Source organism: Coturnix japonica, chromosome 15 (genome assembly GCF_054131305.1).
Source record: "Coturnix japonica strain WE chromosome 15, WE-NBRP24, whole genome shotgun sequence".
NCBI classification, from domain to species: Eukaryota; Metazoa; Chordata; class Aves; order Galliformes; family Phasianidae; genus Coturnix; species Coturnix japonica.
This window is the reverse complement of record NC_140677.1, coordinates 1,618,040-1,645,571: the sequence shown is the minus strand read 5'-3', so window position 1 is coordinate 1,645,571 and position 27,532 is coordinate 1,618,040. Positions and strand designations below refer to the sequence as shown.

At 51.3% G+C, this 27,532-nt stretch overlaps 2 protein-coding genes across 20 annotated transcripts in view; both read left to right on the top strand.

Annotated features, from left to right (window-relative positions):
- ITPR1 (inositol 1,4,5-trisphosphate receptor type 1) overlaps positions 1-10,161 on the top strand; it is a 148,517-nt gene extending 138,356 nt beyond the window's left edge. For all 19 annotated transcript variants that reach the window (XR_014934536.1, XR_014934535.1, XM_085516109.1 and 16 more), the window contains 2 exons: positions 3,859-4,020; positions 8,793-10,161. Coding sequence is in view for 17 of the 19 variants with exons in the window: in XM_085516109.1 (XP_085372235.1) it covers positions 3,859-4,020; positions 8,793-8,879 (249 nt within the window). In the remaining 2 variants the exon portion in view is untranslated. The remainder of the gene's footprint in view (positions 1-3,858; positions 4,021-8,792) is intronic.
- Positions 10,162-18,028: 7,867 nt separating this feature from the next.
- Positions 18,029-27,123, top strand: LOC146758337 (uncharacterized). The gene has a single exon (XM_085516099.1). It carries the CDS (start codon positions 18,393-18,395, stop codon positions 19,023-19,025), a length of 633 nt encoding a protein of 210 aa, XP_085372225.1. The 5' UTR covers positions 18,029-18,392; the 3' UTR covers positions 19,026-27,123.
- Positions 27,124-27,532: the final 409 nt, after the last annotated feature.

The window sequence follows — 27,532 nt, the reverse complement described above, 5'->3', positions numbered from 1 at the left end:
GGAACTTATGTTTTGACGAGCATTGAATCAGCCTTTCAGCACCCTGTAAATAAGAGGCACAGCGCTGAGCACAGGCTCAGAATAGCGGTGACTTCCTTGGGGCCGTGGTGAGGCCGAGCGGAGCACAGTCACCTCCGGCTCGTGAGCAGAGCTAATGCATCTCCTGGCATGTTCCGCATGGAGGTTGCCTCAGAAACCCTTCTTAGAATAAACTCTTCGGCAGAAGCAGGGAAGAGCAGGCACTTCTCAGAATGAATTGCATCTGCATCATGCAACGCAGCTTCCTCTTTTATTTAAATTTCCAATCGTGGATGTTTTAAGAGGCCGGTCAGCATCGCCCCCATGTCTGAGATTTAACGATATTTGCCTTACAAGAGGGACTTTTCCAACTTTACCTAGAAAAGAGCTAACCCGAAACCCAGCCCTTGCGGTTAGCCAGCTTCCGTCAGTGGCTGCACTCAGCTCGTCTGTTCAAACAGAGGAAGCTGCGACTGTGACGGGAAGAGGGAGCTGAGTGCACACCAGGATCGCGGTGCCTCGGCTTGTAGGAGGACCACAGCAGACAGTGCATAACGGCATCGGTATGTGGGATGCCAGCAGCCGGGCGGCGTGCGACCAACAGGCAGGAAAAAGGGATCAAGGAGGAGGTTTGCATTTCGTAGCATGCTCGGTGCCTTTAGCAAAACAAAAAAGCTACCGAACCTCAAGTAAAAGATGTCAGGCTTCATCTTTAAAGGCACCCTGCTGTTCAGTTAAAGTTCAGCAGAAACTAGATCATGGAGATATAAATCTTTTATTCAGCCCTGAATTGCGCCGAGCACTGCCGCAGGCGTGGGGCCGGGAGCCGGGCTGGCTGCTGCTCACCGCCCCGCGGGCTCCCAGCAGTGACCTTTCCACATTCCTGCTTCTTTCCATTTCCACCAGCTCTGCCCTAGGCATCGTTATTTATTTATCCGACAGGACCCCCTCAGCAGCCAGAGTGCAGGCGTTTGTTCGGACGGAATGCTACATGTAAGCAAGCTGCTTACAGCCAGGCTCCCAGCTCCTTTCTGCAGAGCTGAGGCAGGCTGTAAGGGTGGGCTGAAGGTTTCCCATGAAGGCAGCATGAAGAGATGTGGGGCTGTGCGTGTGGGGAGGAGCAGGAGTGGTGCCTCTCTGCAGCACAGCTGCCCATCTCTAAGGATGGACAACCCTGTGCTGCTTCCCAGGCAGCAGCTCTGGGTTTTCTGTAAACCCAGTTTGTGCAGCACCTACGAGTGGCACGAACCAGGAATAGGAGTGAGGGCCGTGTCCAGCCCAGCAATATGGCTGGAGTGATGCACAGGCACTTCCCTCAGCCCTTTCCCTGTCTGTGCACAGGAAACCCTGGGTGCCCACACCAACCTCTTCACACAGAGCAGGTGTAGCAGCAGTGCCAAGCCTGGGCTCAGGTGTGAACTGTGCCCTTGCTGCTGAGGGCAAAGGGAAGCCATCACCCTTGTCTCCTTTCCTTCAGCCTTCCTCAGCTTGGGGAGTTCATGGGATCGTTTTTGTTTTCCATCATTCACCATAGCCATGAGAACTAGAGAGGCACGTTGTCGTATTTTCAAGAGAAAGCCAAGATTTCTCATCCTCGGTGACGTGAAGAGCAGGGGCTTTCAGAAAGCCAGTAAATGCGAAACCCTGAGAGCCCTGTGGGAGCTGGCAGTGCTGTTGTGCTTGCTAGGTTGATTTCACAGCTCTCTGAGACCATCAGCCCCCTGCCCTACCCTGCCTGCAGTGATGGAGGTGCAGCCCTGCAGCAGCTCTACTCTTTGCTTGTATCGCAGAGTGACGTTGGAAAAGGTTGTGGGAGATTTGTTAATAAAACATTGCAGGTAAAGGTAGGTAAAACCTGCTGTCCCCAGGACCTGCTCCCATCATGTTCCATGAGCAGAGCAGATGGGTGAGCACGTGGGAGTGCTCTGGGCATGGAAAGCTCACCTGATGGGGAGTGATGCCAAATATTCCCCCAGTGAGCGAGGAGTGGGCAGGAGCTGCAGGGCTCTGCTCTTGTGTCAGCCTGCGAGCTTTGGGATGTGGAGCTGGGCACCTGGACTGATGGGTGAATGTAAACTGCAGTGTAGTCTCGTTTACTTTATCCTTGAAAATGCTCAGCATTGAGGACAGCAGAAAACAGTTGTTTTTAGTTGATTTTCCCTGGGCAGGAAGAGGAGATACTCTGGTAGAGGAGCTGGGCTGGAGCACAAGCAATGTGTGCCCACATGTCCATCCTGAGTGCTTTTTGCTGCTGGAAGAACGCAGGGAGCTGTTGCCCATTGCTCTTAAATCTTAGTTGTGGAACTGTCTTTCCCTGAAGTCCAAAATATTTTGGCACTTGTCACAATAAAGGCATATTTTCTGTATATATATATTTTTCTTTTATTAGCAGAAACCATCTGCCCTGTAAACAGGGATCAGGAGAAAAGCCGTTCTGGCAGTTCTGCATCACGTGGGAATCCTGCGTTGCACTGCATGGGAAAGGGCCTCATTTATGCCTTTTAATCTCTGCAGTAGTAAACTCTGAGCAGATCAGAAGCAACTAATTTAAGATGATGATTCTTGGCAAGAGATCTGAATTGCAGAAAGGCCGTGACTGTGCCTCTCTGTAGAGGTGCGCAGCCCTGATTTAAGCAGTGTGGATGTTCCTGGAAAAGACTGAGAGTGGAGGGAGGGGGGCATGGAGATATGGGGGGAGAGGTTGATTTAGAGGTTTAGGCAGGGGATAATGGCAGAACTCCAAAGCAAGTTTACAGTGCCATAAGAATACACCATAGTTTTGAGAAAGTCGTGATGCCTGGCCTGTGGAAGTGGTGAATTTTGGCTGCAATTAACCAGCATGGCTGATGGAGCTCTGGTTTGGGATGCTGCTGATCCCAGGGGCTGCTGCTGGTCTGTCTGGTCCATGTAAAGCACTACCAGCTGCTGCAGGGTGGGCAGTGAGAGCACACATCCCCTCACCCTGTGCTACCTCAACATCCATTCCAGAGAGCATCTCTAGTGTGGGAGGAGAGCCGGACTAGATAGGAAACCAGTGTTAAAGCTCAGGGTGTCAAGATTTACCCCTCCTCCTCTCTTGTGGCTTTCTATTCCGTTCCCGCTTTTATTTTTAACGTCATGGGTGTGTACGTGAGTGTACGTGTGAGCCTCTGTGTACATATTAATAAAACCTCATGCCTCTGCTGAGTTCCTGGCAGTAACTTAAACCTGGAGTACCAGAGAGCTGCAGGCCTGAAGGCAGGCTTGATTGTCAGCAGTGCATTAGAATTTAATCTGTCTTATGTTTTAGAGCAAAAGAGCTGGTCATAGTAGAGATATGTTCTTTTGTTTTCTTTTAAAAGAAAGTTTTTCATCTGTAAAAGTGTTCTTAGGTAGAGCATGTTTTCTTTCAGTACAAAGCACAGCCAAACTTTGCTTGGTCAAAATCCAACTTTATCAGCAGAAGGTCTTCAGCAAAGGCTGGTTGAAAAAGTGTACGATGGCTGTGGATTTCTCACATGGAAGGCGAAGGCTGTGTGTGCAGACACTAAAATGGGGTCTGCTTCATGGGCTGGTATTTGTGTGTTGTGCTGAGAAAGAAATGGCTGGGGAGGATGAGTTGCTGGGAAGGAAAAGCCATCAAGAAGCAGCCTTAATTTTCAGTAGTTGCATCTGAAGTGCCTCGTTGCCTCCAGTGGGTGATTTTACAGACTTTCCAGTAAGACGTAAATGAAAACGCTGTGGAGCTTATGTATCTGAGGAATGTCCCAGCGTGGCATTAAAGATATGTGTGCACCGAGCCGCTGGGGTGCAGGTTTTCATGTGGTAAGAGCTAATTATGAACTTGTGCCTGGTTCTCAGGAGCGAAACCTGGACTGGTTCCCCCGGATGCGAGCCATGTCCCTCGTCAGCAGCGACTCGGAGGGAGAGCAGAACGAGCTGAGGAACCTGCAGGAGAAGCTGGAGTCCACTATGAAGCTGGTGACCAACCTCTCTGGGCAGCTGTCAGAGCTGAAAGACCAGGTAAGGGTGAGCAGAGCTGGCAGCCAGCCTGAGGTCACACGCCCACGGGCAGCTCAGCTCCTGCAAGCCTGTTCCACCAAGTGGGTTTTTACAGCTCCATGGACTCTGTGAACCCTGTGCACAGTTCTTCTAAAGTAATTTGTGCTTAGGAAAGCACTGAGCAAAAAAAGCACCTTCCCAAACCAGCACCACTGCTGACCTGCCTGTCAGTGCTGTGCTAACTCAATGGGTGACACCTCCCAAAGGGAAAAACTTGCACTAAAAATCAAAGCTGGCATTGATGTCAGTCAGCTTTTGCTGATGCACAGAGCCCGTGTCTGTATCTTTGTTTACAGTTTTGTTGTTAATACAGCTTTCACCCCTGAGACCTTGGTGTGATCCTGAGAGTCAGAGGGTGTGATAGTGAGAGAAGTGCAGCGCTGCTGCACGGACCTCAAAACCCACTGAGAAACTGGAGAAGAGCCTGAGCAGTTAGCGTGCAGTGGTCTCCTTCATGTCAGAGCTGTGCTGCTCGTGCAGATAAAGGTTTGCTACTGTCATGCTTTAATCTGCAGCACAGACTGCCCACAGTGCTATTTTGCAGCACGCATTGATTCCGCTTAACACTCAAACACTGCACGGACCTTAGAGGAGTATTTCAGTGCAGCAGTTGTTGGTGAAACAAGAGCTTGGAGACTTTGTGTTAACTTTTAGTTTTGGCCAACTCCTTCCTGTGTGTAACTAAGATCAATAGTTTTCGGTGTTCGAAGGTGTATTTGGGTAAACATTATTCTTTCTGGGAGAGGTTCACAAAGGATTATTTAAGATAATGTGAAGGTGAAGTAACAGCTGATCAGAGGCTTACCAGTTGTGAATGAACTGAACTGCACTGTCAGTTATTACTCTCTGTACACGATGCTTCATTGACAGCGATGCTTTCCTTCATGTCTGCGTGGGTTACAACCCAAGTGGAAATAAAAGGCAAAACTGCTTCTGCCTGCCCTGGTAGAAGCCGTCTGTGGCAGCAAAGTGACTGCTTGCTTATCATTATGGATTAATAACCTGAGCCAGATGGTTCCGCTCGCTGTGTGTACATAGATAGCTGCACTGGATGAAATGAATAGCAGGCATACACACAACTGTATCCCAGGGCAGTGGGTAGCATTGTGCAGGGCAGAAATGGTCAACAGATTTGGATCGCTGCCTGTTCAGATTTGATCTGCCTACTGCAGAATAGTTTGCAAAACTCTCTTCAATATTATTCCAACGCCTGCTTCCCATCTCTGCTACACTTTGACCCGCTCTCTGCGTAAGCAAGTTATCCTTATGAAGATGGTCTTTGGGAGACAGCGCTGACTGCGATCCTGGCGCTGACTTCCGATCATGCTCTGCTTTCTGATGGAGCCGGGCCCTTCTCCCCAGCACCCCGCAGAGCACAGGGAGGGATTAGTGTCAGGTTGAGAGCGGAAAGTCTTTCTGCTCTTGGCTGTAATTAGTTTTCAGACGCTATGCCATGGATCCCCTCGCTCCAGTTGGTTTTGAGGACAGAGGATGGAGGCAGTTGCTCTTTTGTCTGAGCTTTAATACTCGCTGGGTAGCATTTTTGCTCTTTTGCCTGGAAACAATTATCTTGAAACATGTGTCTTACGTCTTCCTGTTGAAGGGTCTGACTCAAAGTGGTCTGCAGACAACAGGAGTCTTTCCATCGGCTGAAGCCAGCTTTGGATTGGAACGCATTTATTTCTAAAGCTTGCAGCTCTTGGCTGCCCAAGCACTGAAAAACCCTTCTTACTCTTTGTGAAAATAAGAATGAAGGATTTAGCTTTTAAAGAGCTATTTGACTGTAAAAGCAAAAGAGGAAACCAGCTTCATTAATGTTGTGATAGCTTTTAGGAATTCCCCTAAGTACCTTTATTGAGAGCACCCTGCTTAAGTTGCAGGATGTTCCAATTATGTGACAAAGCCAGTACGTCCCTCCTCCTGATTAGGAACTGTCTCCAGGAAAAGGAACCAGCTCAGGGAACTTGTATTTGTATTTATTTTATTGCAATTAAATAGAGGGCAAACCTCTCATTCATTTGCTTTTCAAGCTCGTTAGGTTTCTGGAGACAGTAGTTAAAAACTGAAATCCGGCATGCCTGCTTTCACAAAGGAGAGAAATGCACACAGAGCCATTAAAATCTTGATCATTTTAATTCTGTGCAAAAAGACTACGACAGAATTGTCTGCAGCAGCAGGGGATTAGATGTAATCATCCAGAAGTCCTTTCCAGCGCTCAGTAAGTATGAGGCAGCCACAGTAGATGTTGGCTTCTTTCAAGACAGTGCCGTGACATCACCAAGACCCTTAACCTCTGTCCTCCAAACCTGACTTGTGCCCAGCAGTCACAGCCAGGCAGGTGAGGGCTGGCACGCTGCAAGCGGCGTGTTCTAAGCGTGCCCATGGATCTGGTGCCCTGGTCGTGCATCTGGCACACGCACTGCTCTCCTTTCTGGACTTAACTCCAACTCACAAGCAACCTTTGGAACTAGGCAGAGTGCATCTACGTAATTACACACCATTATCTGAGAGCTCAACTTGACTCTGATGAACTTTGGGAGCCTTGGTTGCGTTTTGGTGTTTAATCACATGCCATTGGCCCTCTGGTAGCTGACAGCTCCCCTACAAAGCATATGTAGCTTGTTGGCATCTAAGCTGGGCGTGAGGTCACTGCAGCCATCAAACTTCTGCAGGAGATTCTCTCCCCAGGTAAATGTGATAGAGGCTCAAACTGTTCTGCCTTGCAGCCATGTGCCTCTGAATGTGAAAAGTATCGAGTCTTGTTTTGTTGCACTTTTCTCATTATTTTTTTTTGTTTCTGTTTCTATTCCATAGACTCATAGAATGGTTTAGGTTGGAAGGGACCTTAAAGGTCATCTAGTTCCAAACCTCATGTTGTGGGCAGGGTTGCCAACCTCTATATTAGACTGCCCAGGATCCCATCCAGCCTGGCCTTGATGCCTCCCAGGGATGGGACATCTACAGCCTCTCTGGGCAAGGATAAGAATGTGGTGCAGGGCCATGTCAAAAGCTTCACACAAGTCCAGGTAGACAACATCAGTTGCTCTTCCTTTGTCTACCGATGCCGTCACTCCACCACAGAAGGCCACCAGATGGGTCAGGCACCATCTGCCCTTGGTGAAATTGTGCTGGCTGTCTCGGATCACCTCCACATCTCACGTGTGCCTTAGTGTACCCTCTGAGTCACATCACTAGTTGAGTGAAATCATGGCACTTAATTCACTTAAATTGATATTTTTTAAAAGAAGCCCTCATTGCCACTTTGCATATAGAGTTGGTGGGTGACCTGAGAAAGAGAACAGTTCCAGGAGGTCCAGCAGAGAAGGGGTGCGTGTGTATGTGTGGAGTTGTGCACAGGCCCTTCCTCCCCTGCACCCACGCCTGTCTGCCTGTGAAGCCCCATGAGCCTGTTGTGAACGTACATTTCCAAAAGTGTGTCACCGAGGATGCGAGGTGTGACCCATCCTTGTGAGAATGCGGCAGTTTGTCTTAAAAAGTAACAGAAAAACGACAGTTCTGCCTCCCCTTTGGTCAGACACTGAGTGAGGCACCAGCTGTAATAATGTTTAATTATGGTTTCAGGAGTGCCATTGTATTTCAGTCCTTTCCCTGGTGCAGAATTGGATGTGACTGCACACCTAGCTTGCCTGGGAGCCTGACCACAGCCAGTGTGTGCAGGGAGCATCCAGTGCATTTCTAGAGCTGCCCAGCATGGTTGGGTTTGACCAGTGCATGTTCCCATGGTGGGCTCCAGCTCCTGGCACTCAGAGTGGCCCCAAGTGAAGGGGAAGGAGGATCTGCTGCTTCTAAATGCATGTTTTTAGGCAAATACATTCAGGTGTGTGTTGCTGATGAGTAATGTGTGAACATACTGTCCCCTTGATACTGCAATTGATTACTCCCACAATCAATTCCGTTGATCAACGTCTGCAATTAAATAACTGAAAATGGCAAAAATTACATGATTGTGGATGTAGATGTTGCAAAAAAACAGTGTTATCTGTCTCATTATCACAGAGCTTAATGCCAAATTAAGGCACAAGGTTAACTCATAAAGCAGAATGCTCTGTGTGGCTTCTCATGCTTGAATATGAGATGACTTTATGGGGCCGTAGTGGTTTTGTGGCAGGGGCACAGTTGCAGCCACATGTTTGTGCCATGGGGTAGGGCACAGCTGCGTGTTGGCAAGCTGCTTTGAGGCAGTTGGTGAAGAGAGCTCCATTTTCAGGTGGCTGTGACTCCAACATCACTCAGTGATGGCAAGGTGTGCCTTTAGGGGGTCAGGAGGGATGTTTGTCCTGTCCTGATGTGAGCTGCAGCTGTCCATCACCCCCAGCCTTGGGTGAAGGCTCAGCCTTTCTTTCTACCCCCTGCCTCCCTCCTGCCTTAGCCTTGTCCAAGTTACCAAGTGTTCCTATTGGGAAGCTGCTGGCAGCCACCTGTGCTCGTTCCTGCACCAATTTCTTCACAAACTCATGCATGCCACCAGCTTCTCAAGGGCCATTTCCTTGCAAGCAGAGCTCCATCACACAAGCAAAGCCATGGCTTTCCCTGAGGAGTTCCCGAGGCCGGGAGCTGCCTTTTCCATCTGCCAGCACTTGGCACAGGGGGTGGGAGAGCGTGATTTGTAGAAGTGGGTTTCAGAAGGAGCCTTGCCCTGGCCGGTGGCTCACTCTGTGCGCTGACACACAGGAAGCGGCCTGGCCTAATGAGCAAACTTTTTAATTTTCCAGATGACTGAACAGAGGAAGCAGAAACAGCGCATCGGTCTCCTAGGACACCCTCCTCCCATGAATGTGAACCCACAGCAACCAGCATAAGTCAGAAGGGTCGCTTCTCCCTCTCGCAGCAACGTGAATAACGCTCGCCGAGTCCAGATCCAACCACTGAGGCTGCTTCCGTGTACGTTTAGTTCATCTTGTAAATACCCTGTTTTTATACTGTATGTATATGACTGCTACTATATAAAGTTTGGGGCATACGTATTGTAATTTAGAACTGTTGGCACACGCCGGAGGTTAAGCTTGTGCCAAAACTATCAAAATTGCCTTTTTATTGGAAGGACTGAAGAGAGCACCTGAATTGCACTTGAAAAGAATATTTGACTACGTGACATGTATTTTGTATTTAAAGAATAGAATAGCTGGTATTTATGTTTTTATACAATTGTGCAATATGAATTATGCAATCACAATATATTTGTAACTCCTGAATGCCCTGAAGGGAGTGCACATCTTTGAACCTGGTGTGTTAGTACAATGTAATAAATGGTATAAAGTTACCGGTGTAAATGAGGCTGCTGCAAAATCGTGTTACTGGTGATTTTTCATACCCTTGGACATTTTTGTACCATGTGTGTAAATATCTTGCAATGCCACATCTGTTGCCTCTTCCTCCCAGGGATGATGCTGGGAATCCATGAGCTGTTAAATCGATATCAGTTAAAACTAAACCTTACTTTTGAAGTTTCCAAAGGGGGAAAAGAAGAGGTATTTTTTCAAGTGATTTCTTCAGAGGCTGAGAGAGCTCAGATATTGGGTTTTATAAAAGATGAGATTTCTTAAAGGGAACTTTTTATGCAAAACGAAGTTTGGGATGAGCATGCACTGCTGGTGAGTCGGTGCAGCCTCTTGCAGGCGCTCTGTGCTGTGACACAAAGCCCCGTCGTGAGGCTGCCCAGGCTTTGTGTTCCTCACTGCAGACCTTTTCCTTTTGTTTTTCCGTGAGAAACCTCCGTGCCTGCCGGAGCTTTTTGCAGACAGGCATTGCACCAATTGATCCCGTTAGGACCGTAGGTGAGCACTGACATATGTAATGCTTATGAGAGAGCCACTGTTCTGAGGTTGTTTTGTCCAACCCCCGTTCTCTCCCTCCATTTGGTCACTTTGTTTGGTTTCTGATTCTAGAAAGTACGAGGAGCCTTTTGTTTTCTCCAGTCCATTGCATTGTTTTATACATGGACCTCCTTTTACAAAAGCTGACTTCTCTGCAATACTGTCTAGAAAAAAGAAAAAAAGGAAAAAAAAAAAGAGCTACAAACAGAGCTATGAAAATTTGTAAATGCATAAATATAGGTATTTAAATAAATGATGCAAAATCCCACGTGGTCACGGGCTGCTGTGCTTTGTCCCCCACCCCAAGGGCTGCGTGTGGTGCTGCCACATACATGGGCACTGGGTCAGTGGTGCAGGGGGGGCTGCAGGGCAGGACTGAGCCCATCCCTCTGCAGCTCCAGGGGCACAGATGGGGCTGGAAACAACGGCACCAGTTGGGCCCTCTGCAGCCACATGCAAACGTGCTCCAGGTCCTGCAGTTGAGATATGGAGCGCTGATATCTGGGGCTTGTCATCTTAAGGCTGAAGTGATGGAGTTCTTGTTTTGCTTTAAAAGATTTCTCCAGCTCCAAACACAGTGTGCACAGAGCATTGCTGACTGTGTATTTGGTTCAACTGCTGCAGGAGCTACCTGGTACAATGAATCACCTTTAATCTGCACACAACCATCTGAAAGGGACACGTCTCACTACCATGGAGTGTCACTGAGCACCAGGCCGGGCACATCCCGTGCTGGAGGGGAGCCCTGAGCAGTGGCTCCAAGCCAGAGAGCTGCTGGTGGTTGAGAGTTCTTCATCACGCCTCATTTCCATACACGTCCCAGTGATCTGTTGGTGTCTCCTCTGCAGCCACCAGCTCCTAGCAAGGTGCATGCACAGGGAACGTGACGTGCAGCTGCTATCGGGGGTTGTGCAATAAAGGGAGGAGGATCTCATTTTCTCCGAACAGTAGAGACATGCAGCTGACTCACTCCTTCCCTCCGTGCCATGCAGGGACAAACAGACACACGCAGATCCGCCAGGCTTCCTGGTGTCTCCCACAAGTCAGGTGAGAGGGAGGAGGCTGTGTGCGCTGTGGGAAGGCAGCAGCTTCCCGTGTGCCCTGTGCAGGGACAGCTGTGCTGCCTTGCTTCATCTTTGCCTTAAAAAGGCAAAAAGCAAGCAGGCACTTCAGCGAGAAGTACGAGCCCCAGTCTGTGCAGTGATCTGTGTGAAAGCCAGCTGCACAAAACCTGGTGTTTTCATGTGCAGTTCTCATTTCCCAGGAGATGTGGCGAGCTGCAAAAAGTGGTATTTTATTCCCTGTAGCTGCAGCTGCAGCCGAGTGCTGGAAGCAAAGCACAGCCACCCTCTGGCAGCACGGAGGAAGCCACTGTCCTGTCCTTTCCTCCCCTCCAGCAGCAAGCAGCACTCACTTCTAGAAATCCATTCTGACAATGGAATTTTGTGTGCAGCCATCACACACTGTAATTTCTCTTCTTGCACTATTTGGCTGCTAAAGCTCTTCTGCCTCTGCCTTCCGGCTGGGCTGGGCTGAGCTCCACACCCCATGGCTGCGGGGTGAGCTGGGACAGCTGCTCCCCAAGCCCTGGGAAAGCCACCTCGGGACAGACTCTGCCCCACAGCGCAGGGAGTCTTCTCCACTAATATGGTTATCTATTGAAATTACGAAAAGTTTCCTTCACAATTTGGGGACTGGAAAGTGAAAATATTTCAGAACCAAATAAGAGAATCTGTAATGACATCCATATGGTTTCTTTGCGTCGGCCTTTTCTTGGGATCTCAGAACGTCACCTCTTTGGCACCATGTGGTGGGTGTGAGGTTCCTGCTGTCCACCCCAGCAGAGATCTCCGCAGCGGTTTTTCTCAGACATCAGAAATGAGCTGTCACGGGAAACCCTCCACAAATGGTGATGTTGGTGCGCGCTGCTGGTTGGGGGGAACAGTTCTGAAATTCAGCGGGTTCCTTCAAGGAACAAAACTCGCTCTGCAGACCACAGCCAGAGCTCACGCTTTCCTTGTGATGCAAAACCCAAATTCAGCAGTGGCCAGGAGGAACCAGCACCTCCCTGCCCCAGCGCGTTCATAGAATCACAGAAGGGACCCTGGCAAGCACATCTGTTCCAACTGCCAGCTGTGGGCAGGGACTCCACTGCGCAGCTCAGGCTGTGCAGGGCCCACCCATGGCCTCAGGCACCTCCAGGGATGAGGCACCCACAACTCTGGACCTCACAGCCCCTTCCCCTCCGCCCACAGTCACGTATGTCCATGGTCTGTGCAAAAGAGAGGGAAGGATCCGGGTGCTGCTCACACGGAGCCGCTCCAGTGCGTGTGGGTACCTGTGGGACCCCCACAGTTGGGTCACACCTTCAGCAGAGTGGTGGGGACATGGCACAGGGGCCAACAGGGCAGCAGGAAGGATTTAAGGTGTGGGAAGAGGTGACTTGTGAGGAGCTGGAACTGCACGGTGTCGGAAGCAGGGACTAGGAAAGGAAGCAAGGTTTCCGGGTGCTGTTGGAGAGGATGCAATGACCCGTGCAGAGGATGTCAAGAGGAGCAGCTGCTGGTTGGGAGCGCACAGGCTGAGGGCTCGCACTGGAAACTTTGTGACTGAAAACCCCTTCCTGACCTCCACTGCACAGAGTGGTGCGGGTGACACATCCCGGTGGCAGCTCAAGAATGAGATTAAAGTTGGGCGTCTCCACCCATCTGGTGGGCGGCTGCGATGGCTCTGCCTGGAGCCTGGGTTTGAGTCAGGGCTGTCATACCTGAGACTTTGGGAACACGACCATGTCGTCTTTTAAACAAGAACTTTCATTCTGAGGTGAAAATGAAAGTGACCTTCAGAAGAGGAAGGAACAAAAAGAATCTACCAATTTTTCTAATAATGGAAAGCCCTCGAGGGGAAGGATCTCCATGTATTCTTCAATTTGCATGAATGGCTGAATGTGTGGATGAGAATTTTCGTCGCTAATGAAGCAGGTGATGTGCTAATCAAGGCCATGCAAATAACTGCTCAGAAAGCACAGCCGCAGCGCTGTGGCCGCGAGACAACTCAATGGCAGCTCCCAGCCCTGTCCTCGATTCCGCAGCAAATTGGCACAGGGCAGGACAAAGGAGCCTGGATTGCAGCCGCGGCACTCGCGGCGGGGACTCGCGATGGGGTGCGTGTGATGGATCCCTCCTTACATAATGGAGTCTTGATTGATACTTTGTCGGGAGAGTCATAATATAGCTCCGTGTAACAATTCAACTTGTCTCCCGGAATGGGAAATGCTCCTACACACAGACTTAATAGGGTTTTTTTAAATTGCCCATTGTATTTCTGAACAAGAGAAACTTATTTGGAGTACTTTCCCTTTTACGTTTCCAACATAAGCACCTGCAGACATTGCGCTGTGTGCTCCCTTGGTGTTCTCCCACATCTCCGCGGCTGCCCAACGTACAGCATCACCGTGGTGCTCAGGTGCTGCAGCACGATGTCCCAAAGTGCCTCCAGGTCCATCGTGGCCAGCAGTGACCCTCCTTCACATGTCAACTCGGTCAGTGGGGCAAAAACAGCATAGAATCATTAAAGTTGGAAAAGACCACCCAGATCATCCAGTCCAACCGTACAAACCCTCCAGCAAGGGGAAGCTGGCATTTTAACGGAGGGATATATGATAACCTCATGGGAGATGCAGCACTTTTTGTGCCCAATTTATTATTTACTACCTTCACAACCTTCTTTCAGACTAAACACGTTAATTTGATGAGTGTCAAAACCACCCACAAGTAAACTGAGCTGTCCCATCCAGTACGCTAATGTCAGTTTGTTTTTAGTAACTAGAAGGGATGCTGGAAAACCCCTACAAAGACTTCATTTTTAACAAAAAGTACCAAAAACTCCACCAGTTTTGCATCACAAAGTAGTGGTTAAAGTAAAGATTTGAGTAAAGCAGCATGTTTGTGGTTTTTGTGGGTGGGTGCATCTCGGAATGACTATCAATCTGTCAAAGGGGAGATCTGCATGTCATCTCTGCAGATGACAAGCAAAATCTGCAGTGACAAATATCTTTCCAGTACTCGGCTGCACTGCGAGCTTCATAACCGCGCTGCCAGCCTGAGTGGTTGAGTCTCGTCAGCACGTAGCTCAGAAACCCGCTTGTTTTTTTGGTCAGGGTTTAGAGTTAGCTGAGGAAGGAAAGGCAAATATGGAGCAATGCTCTGAAGGTGCCATCTAACACCACAGCCAACACGCATGGTCAGACAGCAAGTCAGCCCTGTGCACATTGGTGACGCAGTCCTGAACTGACCCACAGCTGCAGTTCTGCGTGTGAGTGGGACCCTCGGAAATGAAGCTGTGTAAGGCTGGAAGAGAAAAGAAAAAGATGAGAGCAACTCTGCACCAAACCTAGGTAGCTCGGTGCGCTGCTGCAGCTGCTGGTGCTCACAGCTTGGGCCTCTTCTGTGCTCCCTCGTGGGAAAAATGGAAGCTGTTTGTCCCAGTGCAACACAGCAAAACCTTCTGAAATGTCAAAAATAACCACAAGATGGGAAAACCATCCTGCACCCAGCAAGGTCACAATCCCAGGATGCACACATTGTCTGGGCACACGGGCTGACAGCAGCACAAAGCACTGCCGGCCAGGTGCTTCCCTGCCAGCACCCGCAGCAGCAGCAGCCAGGCTGCAGGCGGCTGTTCATCCAGGAGGGCATCACTTTGGGGCCATCTCTTGGCTCTCTCCCCCCCATTATTGCTCCCCTGCTCTCTGTTCTCACCCTGGCGCTGCATCCTCTCTATATATTTTTTCTCTTTCTCTCTGTTGTGTCATTTCAGGAAAGACTTTGCAGCTCTCGCACAGAGCACTTCCTCTGCCTGGAAGCGGTGCTCAGTCCTAAGGGAGAGGATGGAACCGACTCCTGTTTACTGCTGCTTTCTCAGATGATAATTTTGTTGTTCCTTCCCATCCCTGGCACTAAGTAAACACACAGAGCGCCGGATCTGAAGGCAGTAGAGCGGAATTTAGTGTCTGTTCCATGTGTTTCAATACAACTCTGAAGATGGCATGTTGTGATTTTCATCTCGCTTGTGTCCGTACTGCTGTTTTTACACAACAGAGATGGAAACACAATCTGTTACGTCTGTAAGAAACTTTTACTTATGAATGAGAGGAACGACGTAGTGTACATCAACCCTACGGGAAGGAAGCCGCATCCCCTCCGTGCTGGCGTACCTGAGAGCATTAAAAATGGCAGTTTGTGTCTATTTACGCACCACAGGAGTTTTCACAGCAATTTAATCCCGCAATGATTCATTATTCATAAGCCACCAGTAGCACCGCCAGCCAGTGGCACAGCCACCTGCATGATGCACACTGCAGAACGTCTCCCAGTGGTTCCTCTGTGTCTCATGGTCAAACTGCTCCATGGTTTTGAGGAGAACATCTCCCCATGCCCATGAATTTAGCATGGGCCTTGGCAGTGTGTCTGCCTGGGCTGGCCGTGCCCTCCTTGCCTCTGGTCTGAATGCCTGCAGCCACTGAGACCCGTTCAAATAAGACAGCCCATCTCTAGGGCTTAGGAGGGTCATGCACAGAGTGATGCGGGTTGCATTCACTTCTATCTGGAGCTGATGAGAGCTATAGGTTGTCTAAGCCCAACCTGAAGAGCCCCACATCTCTGGACTCGCCCTGAGATGCCCACAGCTGCTCTGCACCTGGTGGAACAGGGCCAAGGGAGGCCATCACTGTGTGCCCATAGCTGGCACCACAGCCCTGGAATTAGGAAGTGGGAGAAAGAGAAAGAAACCAAAGGTTGTTCCATGTAATTGCTGGGAAGAGATGGAAATGCAGGTTCCTTGCAGTGCCTTTGAGGTCAGTGCCACCGTGGCCTCCCCCAGGCTTGGTAGTGATTTCCTTCCCAAAGCCAAAGACAGTGGGATGGAGTACAGCCATGTAGGGCCCTGATAATGGGGGCCCGGTTCACCCCACACAGCAGGGCAGCCCCGGCTCTGCTCCTGAAAAGGTCTTTTCCAACCTTCATGATCCTAGTGTTCTATTAAGCTGTTCATAGTGCATGTGCCAAAGGAATGAAGGAGCTCCTGTCCTGGGCTTGAGGTGCCGTATACAAGGACTGAAATTCCCAATTCTTGTTTTCCATCCCTTTCCTGAGTCTCATCCCCACCCCAGACTCTGCAGATGTAGTGCCAGAACAGCATGGACAAGTCTTGTCCTTGCCCATATCTTCATCCTAACTGAATTATAAAGCAAAAGGGAAAAGTTCACCAGCTTGTGAAGCACGCACAGAGCTACCCTGACCCTCTGCCAGCTCCTGGCTTTGGGAGCACAGGGCCATCTCAGCCTACACTTACACCAGAGTTTTTAAACTGGAAAACTAAACAGGCAGAACATGAGACTTCCCCGAACCCAAAAGCAGAGGTGGTGCGTTGGATCCCACAGGAACAAGGCGGGCAGACGGGATGAATCAGAGGGCCCGGTGACAGCGCGGAGGAGGAAAGCCGTGCTGGCAGCGTGCCCCGGGGAGCCGCTCCTCTGCATCCTGCAGACATCCCTCCCAGCAGCAGTGAGTAACGGGGAAGCCGATGACCGAGGGGCGGCTCCGCTGTCTCATAGGTGAATGCTGAGCGTGCCTTCTGAACACAAACTGCTCTCGAATTTGGAGGAATCCCATCCAGGCTTGTGATTCAAGTCGTGTGTATTGCACAACCCCACATCGGCAGAGGGGAAATATAAGGTGACCACGCTCAGTGCTGTTAGCAGGCGGTGCTCAGCTGCTGGCCTTCATCTTCATGTCTATGGCAACTACAGGATGACCAGTATGCACAACAGGCTGTGCTCAGACTGTGCTACACCGTTACTTGGAACAAGCTTCACTTTTAATTCAAAATCAAGAAAGCAAGAATTGAAATCATCATTAATCCTGTCTAAATAAATACATCACAGCCTTCCAACGTATGTGCCAATGAGTGTTCAGGTGAGAGCACTGTGCGACAAGAGGGCCCATCCTGCCCAGTCTGCTGGGCAGTCCCATATGGTAACACCATCTCACACAGTGTGAGCCCAGCACAGCCCTGCACCCAGCAGCTCTGCCTGGCCGTGCCGCACTGCCTGCCACCAGCCCCGTGACAATGAGGTAATGTCTCTGCTCCTGGGTCAGATAAATACACTCATTTTAGAACCACCAGACGTGTTACTGAAAAACAGATAGGGAACAACCAAAAGTCCCCTGAGCAGCAGAGTGCGAACTCCACACACAGCTCTGCCTGCAGGACGCAGGGTGAATGCTCAGTTATTTTCTCCCAGCGGATGTGAAGATGCAGACACAGAACCCAGTCAAGACATGGCACCTCTTGGTGCTCTGAGCTCACTGGAACCCTGCGTCCTATGGCTGGGGAGCAACAGGTGGTGGTGGTGGGGAGGAGGCAGCAGGTAAGAAGCGAGAAGACTGTAAAGAAGAAACTGAAGATGGTTTCCAAGCAGCAGTGTTTGCTCCAGATGTAACCCCGCACACCTTGTGCCCCCTGGCAGCTGACCACAGCTTCCCCTTTTGGGAAGAGATCACAGCAAAAGGTTGTGTTTCTGGCAGAGTGGAACAGCATTTCTTCCCAAATGAATGAGCCACGTGTACTGCTCACATAGGCCATGGAGCAGCCCTCAAATGTACCCACAGTGCTGCTCCCTGCATCGCTGGTGCTGGGAGCAGCTGGGAGCCAGGCAGCCCTGCTGAGAGACACCAACACAGGTGTGATTTTACAGCTTTGAATTAGAACCTCTGAAAAATAACCCCCCAAACACGTACGGAAATGAACCCAGACTGACTTTAAGCCGAACACCACGCACAGGCTGCCTGCACAGAACTGCTTACACATCCCTGTGCCACACAGCATGGAGCAGCTCAGAGACCAAACACCTCCATCAGCTGAGCTCACTACCCAGGCTGTGATGGGGGGCACCATGTCTGCAGCCCAGCCTGGGTAGGACAGCCCAGGAGGATATCAATATCAACTACAAAACATGAAGGAGCATGAACAGGAGTTTCTGAAAAGTGGAGCTCTAACGACTCTTTTGTGAAGAGTAAAACTTGCCGTAACTGCAGACACGGTGTTTGGGTATTACACAAGCGCATGCTTAGGGCTTCTGGGCTGTGCTGTCAGGATGCACCCCAGGGAGACGTGCTGGGCACAGGATGGGCTCTCAGCTCTCAGCTCCGTGCCCGCAGGGTCAGGGTCGGCAGGGCTGCAAGATTTCCCCCTCTGCTCATTTTCGAGGACTCCGTATAAGGAATAACGTAATTCTGAGGCTGTTTTATTGAGTTTTATCCGGCAGTGAGTGCACTTAGCGCGGCTGCTGTGGCCGGGGAGCACTGCGCACAGCAGCACCTGCCTGCCCCGCACGTCGAGGCTCCGTCCGCCGGCCGGTGCTCGGGGCAGCCGGCTCTGAGAAGTCCCCCGGACCGCGTGCGATGCGTCGCTACAGTCTAACCACATCCTGGCATTAAAATGCTACTTCACGAACACAGAGCGCACACGGTTTCCCTGGCACCGCTCGGCCCCGCCCGGCCGCTTTATCGCCGTCATCTCTCCCTCTGCCCCGCGCTCCGGGCCGGTGCCGGGGGAGGCGGGCGGGGTCCGGTCCGGCCCAGCGGAGCGCTCCCAGCCGCGCGGCGCTGCCAAAGCACGCGGAGCCGGGGCGGAGGCGGAAAATCCCGCGGCGGCGGCTGCCAACGCCACGGGGCGGGGAGGACGGGAGGAAGGGAGGAGGGGCGGCGGGACGGCGGGGGCACGGCGGCGGGACGGACGGCGGACGCGGCCCCGCGCGGGGGAGGCTCTGGCCGCCCGCCCGGCCCCCGTGCGACTCGGCCCGCAGCGCCGGCGGCCGCCAGCCCGGCTGCGACGGACCGGGCCGGCCCTTCTCCTCCTCCCCCTCCCCCTCCCGGCGCGGTCGGCCCCGCTCACGTTCCGCTCCGCATGGCCCGGGCGGAGCCGCTGCCCGACCCGCCCCGCACGCGGCGCAGCACGCGGCGAGCACCACCCGCCCCGCACGGCAGCGCCGACGGGCGCCGGGTGCAGCCGGCGGCACGGGCAGGGCACGGCACGGCGAGAGGGGGCGGGCCGCCCTCGGGGCAGCGATGAACGCCCTCCCGCAGCGTGCGGACTTACAGCCCCGCTGCTGGGAGCGTCGCAGTTGCGGGGCTGGGCTCCTCCTCACCCCGGCGGACACGCGTTGCACCCCGCGGGGCCGCCCCCGCCCCGCACAGCGCAGCACACGGTGATGCCCGCGGACGCGAAACGGAGATAAACGACCATTTCTGCGGTTGTAGAATCTAGAACTGAAAGGTTCAGAGATGCCTGTGCAGAATTAATTCGGCTTATCTGTGGGCACGAGTTAGAAGCCTGATTAGATAGTCGCCTCTTTGCACCATAGGCCCGTCTTGTTTAGTGAACGAAGCAGACGGTCTCTGCATAATGAAGGGCTTCCCGGCAGTGTGCTGTGCTTTTCTCTTGGTGCTCCATGTGGCCCGGGGCCTTGGCACCCTGTCAGCTGCTCCCTGGGGCCGTGCAGACGAGCTGCAGCTCGGGGCACTGCCTGGGGATGCAGGAGATGTGTAGCAGCAGGACGGTGCTGGCTGTGCCGGGGGGACAGGGTGCTTTGCTGGCAGGTATAGTGGGCTCCATGACTCCTGAAAGGAGGCTGTAGCAAGGTGGGGCTGGCCTCATCTCCCAGGTAACAGTGATGGGTGAGAGGTGATGGCCTCACGTTGTGCCAAGGGAAGGTCAGGTTGGAAATGAGCAAACATTTGCTCTCCAAAGGAGCAGTCAGGCGCTGGTATGGGCTGCCCAGGGAGCGGCGGGTTCACTGTCCCTGGGAGATGTGGCACTGAGGGATGTGGGCAGTGGATGCAGTAGGCTGGGCTGGGGATCTCAGAGGTCTCTTCCAACCTGAAGGACTCTGTGACTCAGTGATATAAGGACATTGAAATGATAGTGCCCAGCCTGAGCTCAGAACAAGAACCCTCACTCGCAGCTGTTAGTGCTTACAGCCTTGCCCAGCTGCCCCCAGTCTCCAGCCCCACCACTCCCTATCTCAGTTTCTGCAAAATGTGGAAGAATGAGTGTCTGTTTCTCAAGCACAGGTTCAGCTTTTGCCCTCAGCGCTGCAGCTGGGCAGCTTCCACCTCCAAAGGTGGCTGAGATCACAAGGAATAAATGTCTGCTCTCAGTCCACATGCCTGGTCTGAGCCCAGAGCACAGTCACTCACCTGCAGGTGCAGAGATTGCTCTGAGCCTCAGAGAGATGGAATCTTTGGGGAAATTAGCTGGGAGCAAGCACTCAACTCCCACTGGGATCCTGCAGCTTTGCAGAGCAACGGTGCGTGTAGGTGTGGCGGCTGACTGGCCATAAAGATGGCAGAGCTCACCCTTCCCTCTGCTGCCAGAGTTCAGGCTGCAGTCCCAAGGATGGCAGCATTAGAGCTTTTCACACCAAATCTGTGAAGGACTGTGGCTATCAAACCTCTTCTGCCCCGTTCCGTGGTTGAAAGAAACAGTGAAGCTTTTCAAAGTTCTTATCAAAGCAGGATTTCTTTTAAATGTGGAAAGTGCTGGAAATCCTGTGTGGGGCAGCCCACCAAAGCTGTGTGCCTGTTCCTGAGATGAAGGGAAGTTCTGGGTGCTCTCTGTGACCTCCAAGGCCTGAATGACACCATCTGGGGAACGACACCCATAGCGTGACAGTGAGGCCGTAGGTCAGAGTCTGCCTGAATCTGCTTCTGCAGCAGCAGCACCTCTGTGCTCTCTGCCTGCGTGTCTGTGCTCACTGCACACCTCCACTCCTCTGGGCTGAGCCCTGGCGAGCTGTGCAAAGCTGTGATAAAACAGGGAGCTGAAAGAGATGCGACTGTCCTGAGGGTGAAAGAAGCAGTGTTACACTCTGTAGGCATGAGCACATTCCCCTGATGCAGGAAGGGAAGGAAGGACAAGACAGTGGCATGCAGTGCTGTATTCACTGCAGCTCCTGAGCCTTGGTTTTGCTGAAGCTGTAGACACGAGGAAAGCGTGCCGAGTCCCTCACTGTGCTGTGCAGCTGCAGGCGGCCGTGCAGCAGTGCTGCCGGTCACGTAGGGCTGTGCTGAGCAGGGAGAGGGACCCGCAGCTTCGATTGGAGAAAGCTGTGTGTTTGCTAAAGGTCTCACACAGCCATGGTAACGGCAGCACGGTGTCTCCATGGGAGATGAGGCACTCGTGGAGGCCTGCAGAGCAGGGAGGGGATGGATGCCTTCAGGCTGAGCTGCTCGTATTGGAGACCCCTGAACCACTCCTTAGTTTTGTATTCCCAGTGTTCTGCTTAAAATCCTGCCCTGATGGATGTGAATCTGCATTGATTGCTGTGCTCTGCTCAGCTGTCAGCTGGGCCTCCCCTCCCTGAGCAGGGACTGCAGAACTTAGTGCAGGTCAATGCTGGGGCCCGACCATCATGTCTGCAGGTGTTTTGGAGGAGGAGGGAGGAGGTAAATCTCTGTGCAGCCATATGTTTGGGTACAGCACCTCTTCTCTGTGTCCAGTTGTGATGGATGTGCTTGTTTGGGTGAATTTGTGCCCTTCAGAAGTCTGTATCCTAGTGAGTATCCCAGCTCTGATTAAAAATTGCATGCCCTCTCTTACTAGCGTGCCTTGCATAACAAAATAAGTCTGACAGGCAGTTGGCTTGCTAATAAGAGCAATTAAGCAGTATGGGGGTTTAGTTTTATGAGAATTTACTGGTAGAACTACAGAATGTTTTATGAAGGTTGTTTCATGCTAATGAGCCGATAGATGCTTTGTAGAGGAATGCCATGGAAATCCTTTTGTTGTTTCTTGGCGCAGAAGACCCTGTGCTGCCTTAGCTGCAAAGGAATTCATTTGGATCCTTTCTGTGACTTATAACTATCTTCATTCTGAACTGTTCACCTCTGAGACCTCGGTGTGGTGGTTTCCCTTGAAGAACCTCACCAGTGGGATCATTTCAATACTCATCAAGGCCAGCTGGAATACAGCTGTTCCTCCACAGTGCAGTGAGAAGTCAGACACAACAAAGGCAAGTGATCCCTCCTGCTTGACCTGTGGCATGTAGCAATGCAGCAGCCCAATACTTAGAGCTGTCCACCATGTAATGGGGAGGATATAGGAGGTATCCTGGTCCCACAGAGATGTTTTCTTCCATTTCTGCATGGCTGGAGCTGTGCTCGTCAGGAATAGGAGTGATGTGAGCCCCTCCTGCCACCTTGCAGAGCCATGTGTTGATGAAGTCTGACATGGAAGGCTATCAGCAAGCTGCTGTTGAGGCATGATTTCCATTAAAAGGAAATATATTGCTGGGAGTACTGCACTCATAGATTAATTTGGAGGTAATTTTGAAGGGAGAGAGGTCATAGGGTGTTATTCAGTCACCTCTGCACAGCAGCTGAGAAGTGGGAGCTATTGGTGAGATAAAGTGTGGACTACTCCTCGTGCAGAACATTAAGAAGTAAACTGTGAAGTAATGCAACTAATCTCCGAGACCCCAGACAAGATGGTAAACAGAAGGAGGATGGTTTGCAGGGCACAGATTTATCAGAGTGGCATAAAGAAAACTGTTAGCACAAGTTGCACCTGGAATGGTCAGATCAATATTGACTGATGTAGAAGAAGGGGAAAGAGAATGAGCCAGCCTCTATCTGAGAGCAGGCACAGACAGCAGGAGAGAAGCAGGCAGCCACAGAAAGGAAACATCATCTCATGAGAATCACAAAAGGCTGTAAAATCAGGGAGTCCATGGTTGGAAGGGCTTTGGTAAATACTTAAAAGAAGTGCCCATGCGCGTGCCTTTAGAGGCTGAATTACAGGCTTGGCCAGGTCCTGAAGGAAGCCGGGGATGCACAGACAGCAAGAGGTGGTGGTGAGCTCCAGAGCCTGGGGGGACCGAGGCTGGGCAGCCCCATTGCAGGGCTGGGCAAAGCAGCCCACCACTATAAATAAAGCTCTGTCCATTCCATGGTTGAACTTTGCCCTCTGCCCATAATTTGCTGTTGGCACGATGGCCCTTCTCACTTGTCTTCACCTCTGCGTTTATAGAGCAGCAGGTGACGATGATCTTGGGGCAGCTCTCTGTGCCTTTGACATCCCTTAATTAAACTATGACATTTGCGAAGTACGGAAGAGAAAAATACTGAAGGGAAAAAAAAAAGCTCACCACTGCATTCTCATTAGCCCGCTGTATTCATGAGACTTTGGGTGCCACACAGGAGATCGGCACAAAGGATATTTTTAATGAGCTTTAGTAAAGGTGCCTTTGCTTTTAGTTTGTTCCTAATTGTGTGAGCTTTGATCTTGATTTCTTCAGGAGAAATCTTACTGTGCGCTTAGAAATATCCGAACAGCTTTTCTTCAGCCACTTTCTAGGAGAGGAAAATTGTTTCCAATGGAAGATGGTTGCAGTGGAGATTTCATTGAGAGCATCTTTGGGGTCTGGCCTAATGAGAGCCACCAATAGGCTCTACATAAGGAAGAAGGTGTGCTCCAGAGGTACAGACACACTTGAGACAGATGAAGCCAAATGCCAAACTGATGGGTGGGTTTTGTGCTCAGCTATCACACACAGAGCTGAGGGAAGCTTTAGAAACACATAAAAGCAGCTGAGGGCTATTGCAGCGCAGTGGCACAAACCCACCAACAGCGGGAAGAGACTTCTTGGCTGGCTCACCCTCCTCTTCAGTGTGTCACCAGGAAGTCCCTTGGAAGGGTATTTCTGCTGCCATCACTCCTAACCCCAATGCACCGCACCTATCCGAGGAGGCAGCTGAAATCTGATTGGTTTTTTTTTCTGATAGAATCATTCAGTATTTTTCTTATCAGCAAAGCAATCAAACAGTATGGATTCAAGGTAATGTTAAAGCTGCTTTTAAATTTGTCTTGGCATTTTGCTTCTTGACAGATCCATACACAGGGGCCTCTGAAATCATTGCAAGGGAATGGCAAAGCAGCAGCAAATTAAGTTTTTATTCAGGAGTGATCACGACTGGCGGTGCTTCTGTTTCAGACCATGGCTTTACAGCTGAGGTTGCCAGCAGAGAAGCTAATTTGAGCTGTGCTGGACTCACTGGGTGAAGAGCCTTTGCTTCAGAGAGAGCTACTTTAAATTAGCACTCCTTCCCACTAGAGCCTTAGGTTTGATGTTGGGGGCAGCTGGCAGGAAGACAATCTGGGATTGCAATCTATAGCACGGAGCAGCTGCACTTGGACTGCGAGCCTTCCTCTCTCTGCTGCATGCACAGGATAAAACATGCTGGGACTTCCTCAGTATCCCGCCACACACTCCCTCCTCCAGCGCCTTTTCATCTTCCTTTCCATGAATATTAACAGCAGTCCTTTTGCTTTGAAAAGCAGCAGTGCTCAGATACCTGCAGACATGCCTCCCGAAGTCCCCGCAGCACTCACTCTGTCTCTCCCAGTTGGGTTTTGCAGCGAGGCTGCTCAGACTCAGCCCCAGATGCTCTGTGCTTCTGCACTGAAGGCGAACCTCACTCAGCCTACCCATCTATGGCATTCTAGGGCAGCCAGGTGCACCAGAAGCTCCTTGCCACTATCGGACTGGGCTGAGTTTAAATAACAGCCACTCAATTACCAAAACACTACCCTTCTCCTTTGGGTGCTTGGAGGTCACTAGCAGGAGACCACACCAGTTTGGGCTTCAGTTCTTCACTGGAGATGGGTTTACAAAAGATAGGAAGAGAGAAAACCGTGATGCTACAGCTACTCTCCCAGATCCAGCTGCCGCACAGTGAAAGTGAGCTGCAGCCCTCCCTGTCAGCGTGCGTCTGCAGTTCATTAATCATGACTCAATGGAAAAATCTCACTTTTATTGGAGTGAGTGAGTGCTGCTGAGGGGCAGGTCTGCTGCCACGGGTGACATCCTGTTTGCAAGGTGTACACCTAACCTTTAGAGATGCTGTGAAAGCACTTTTGTTCCCTCATCTTCTGGGTGTTTGCTCCTTTTTGTTTGTGCCTTGGCTATCGGCTGATCGCTGTGATTAAGTTATTCGGGGAATAAATCACTGCCCCGTGAGCAGTACATAATCAAACAGATAAGTCTTGCGTTTCACCCTTGTCTCTCTCACTCCCACACATGACTTTGCATGTGAATCTTTAAGACCTGTATGCCCTATATTTCTTCACTCTAATGCTGCAATTAATCGCATTACATAACCAGCCCACTGCTGTTTCTAATTAAAATTTTCAGGGGAGGGGAGGTGGAGAGAAGAGCCCTGCATTTAAATAATGTGAAGGGTCTGTCTCACGGTGACAATGCCAGGAAAGGCAGAGGGACGGCTCCATCCATCCTCCATCCTCACCCCCGTGTGCTGGCGGCCCCACGTTATGCAACGTCCCACGCCGGGGCTGACTCACGCGCTCTTACCTCACCGGGGACAGGCTAAAAATAGGGTTTCATTCTTAACTCTGCGCAGCCGGGCTCTGCCTCGCTTCCAAGAAGACCCTTGGCAGGATTAAAATAGAGCAAGTCCTGCGCTTTGTTTCCTGCCGGAGATGCCTGCCCCGCACCCTTGCACAACTGCTGTTTGTTTGTCTGGGGTTGCAGTGAGCGTGCTGGATGCCCTCCAAAGCAGGCACGGTGCTGGGGATACACAAGCAGCACAGCAGGAGGAGGAACTGGGGAACCGCTGCCCTGCAGCCAGCCCACAGCATGAGGAAGGGACCTCGGGCAGGAGGGATGCTCAGCCCTGGAGCAGGAGGGAGGGGATTGCCAGCTCCAGATGGGGGATGCGAGGAAAGCCACTTCATTTTGCTGACAAACAGCTTTGTTCTGCATCTCCAGCGTGGATGAGTGAGGTGGCTGTAGTGCAAGCAGGAGCAGCCAGCGCTGGCCACAGTGGGGTTGAGCAGTGCCGACATGAAGGCAGGAAGGAAGCAAACAGGAGTGCCCACTCTGACAGTGTGCCGTGGCCAGAGGCTCCTCATCCCCTCTGGGTCCCACACGTGCATCATCCCACCCGCTCCTCACATGCTCCTCCATGAGGCCACTCTCCTTCTGCAACAAAGTGGCTCCTGTCCCTTGTGGCAGTGTGCAGCCTGCAGCCTGCAAGGATGGAGAGCAGGGAAACTCACGGATTGGAATGGAACACATGAAACATGCAGCAGCTGATGTGCGGCTGGTGGCCATCCTGGCTGCCTGGAGCAGCTCTGGGCTGGCAGTCAGTGCGGGGCCAGCACTGCATGGCCTCCCAGGGCCTCACTTGAGCCCATCGGTGCCTGGAGGCGTTTATCCCTACACTTCCTATCCTGCTGACACCGAGTGACCAAGTGATACGTAAAACATGCATGGTGTTGCTTCCAGCTGCCTTTTTGGAAGCACTGTCTCTTTCTACATCAGTTGTTTCATCCAGGATTTGGGCTTGGGCTGTGAAAAGGCAGCTCTGGGCACAGAGCTACTGGGGCAGCTTATGGCATGGCTTTGCTGCTCCTGTTCAGCCGATTGGACACACTCCCTGTAGGTTTACCACAATGATAGAGTTTCTTAAACATAAATCTTGTGCTTAGGGAGATGTGTGACCATTCATTGATTCCAGAGCTAACAGAGCATTTGTACGGAATTTTAATCAGATTATAAGTAACGTATCTACTTTCTCCAGACCATGTAAAGACTCCTCTTCTTTAACTTTGCACATCTCCCCAAGGGCACAGACACTCCTGGGGCAGGTTGTTGTGCCTGGTTTTGGTCCTGGCTTTCTGTCCTTGCCATGCAGCCCCTGTCTCTGGGATTCTCTGCACATGGGTGTCTGCAGCCCATGTCAGTTCTCGCATCTTCAGACCTGCCTGGCCTCCTTGGCAGCTCCTCACACAGCCACCACTCCATGAGTGAGATGAGGTGAGTCTGCCCTCCCTCTGCTCATTAGGTGCAGAGGACGAGCATTGCCTCAGCTTGTCAAATCTGTGTCGTATCTGTGGCTCCCGGACCTGCAGGAGTCCATCCTGGCTGAAGGTCCTTCTGACCATGAACCTGGCCAAGACTTTCTGCTGGTTAGTCCTTCCACATGCCACTTGTCCTGCAGTTTTGTTGCAGGAGAGCTCAGTGGCTATTTGGAAAAGGAGGTGGCAGGAGGCATTGGTGCCAGCAGGATGGCTGGGGTGTTTCCTTGAGTGCTACTGCAGGGAAGTTGCCCATTTGATGCGACTGAGAAAGAAAGTTAATAAACAAGAGGACAGAGTAGAAAGAGAGGAACTGTCTGTGAAATGGAGAAAGGGAGGCTTCTTCATTTTACTGGCATGTTGGTGATACATGCCCTACATCACTGCAGATGTGCAGGAAAAGGTGCAGGAGGAAGTTCTGGAGCCTAATTACTACCTCCTGTTATTTGGGACAAGTGTTTTAAATTTGCATTCTGCTCTGACAAGCAGTACTCCCTCTAATGATCTCAAGTCTTGGTTTGGAGCTGGGAAAAGGAGATTTCCGGATAACATAAAAGTAAGTTCTGGCCTTAGAGGTGGGAGCAGAACACACAGTGGTGTGCTGGGAGCCAGGTGCTTTGCTCTGTCATTTCTTTAATGCTGTCTGTGGCTGGAAGAGAAATCTGTCTCTGGCTCTGCTTGCTCTGCCATGATCTGAAAGC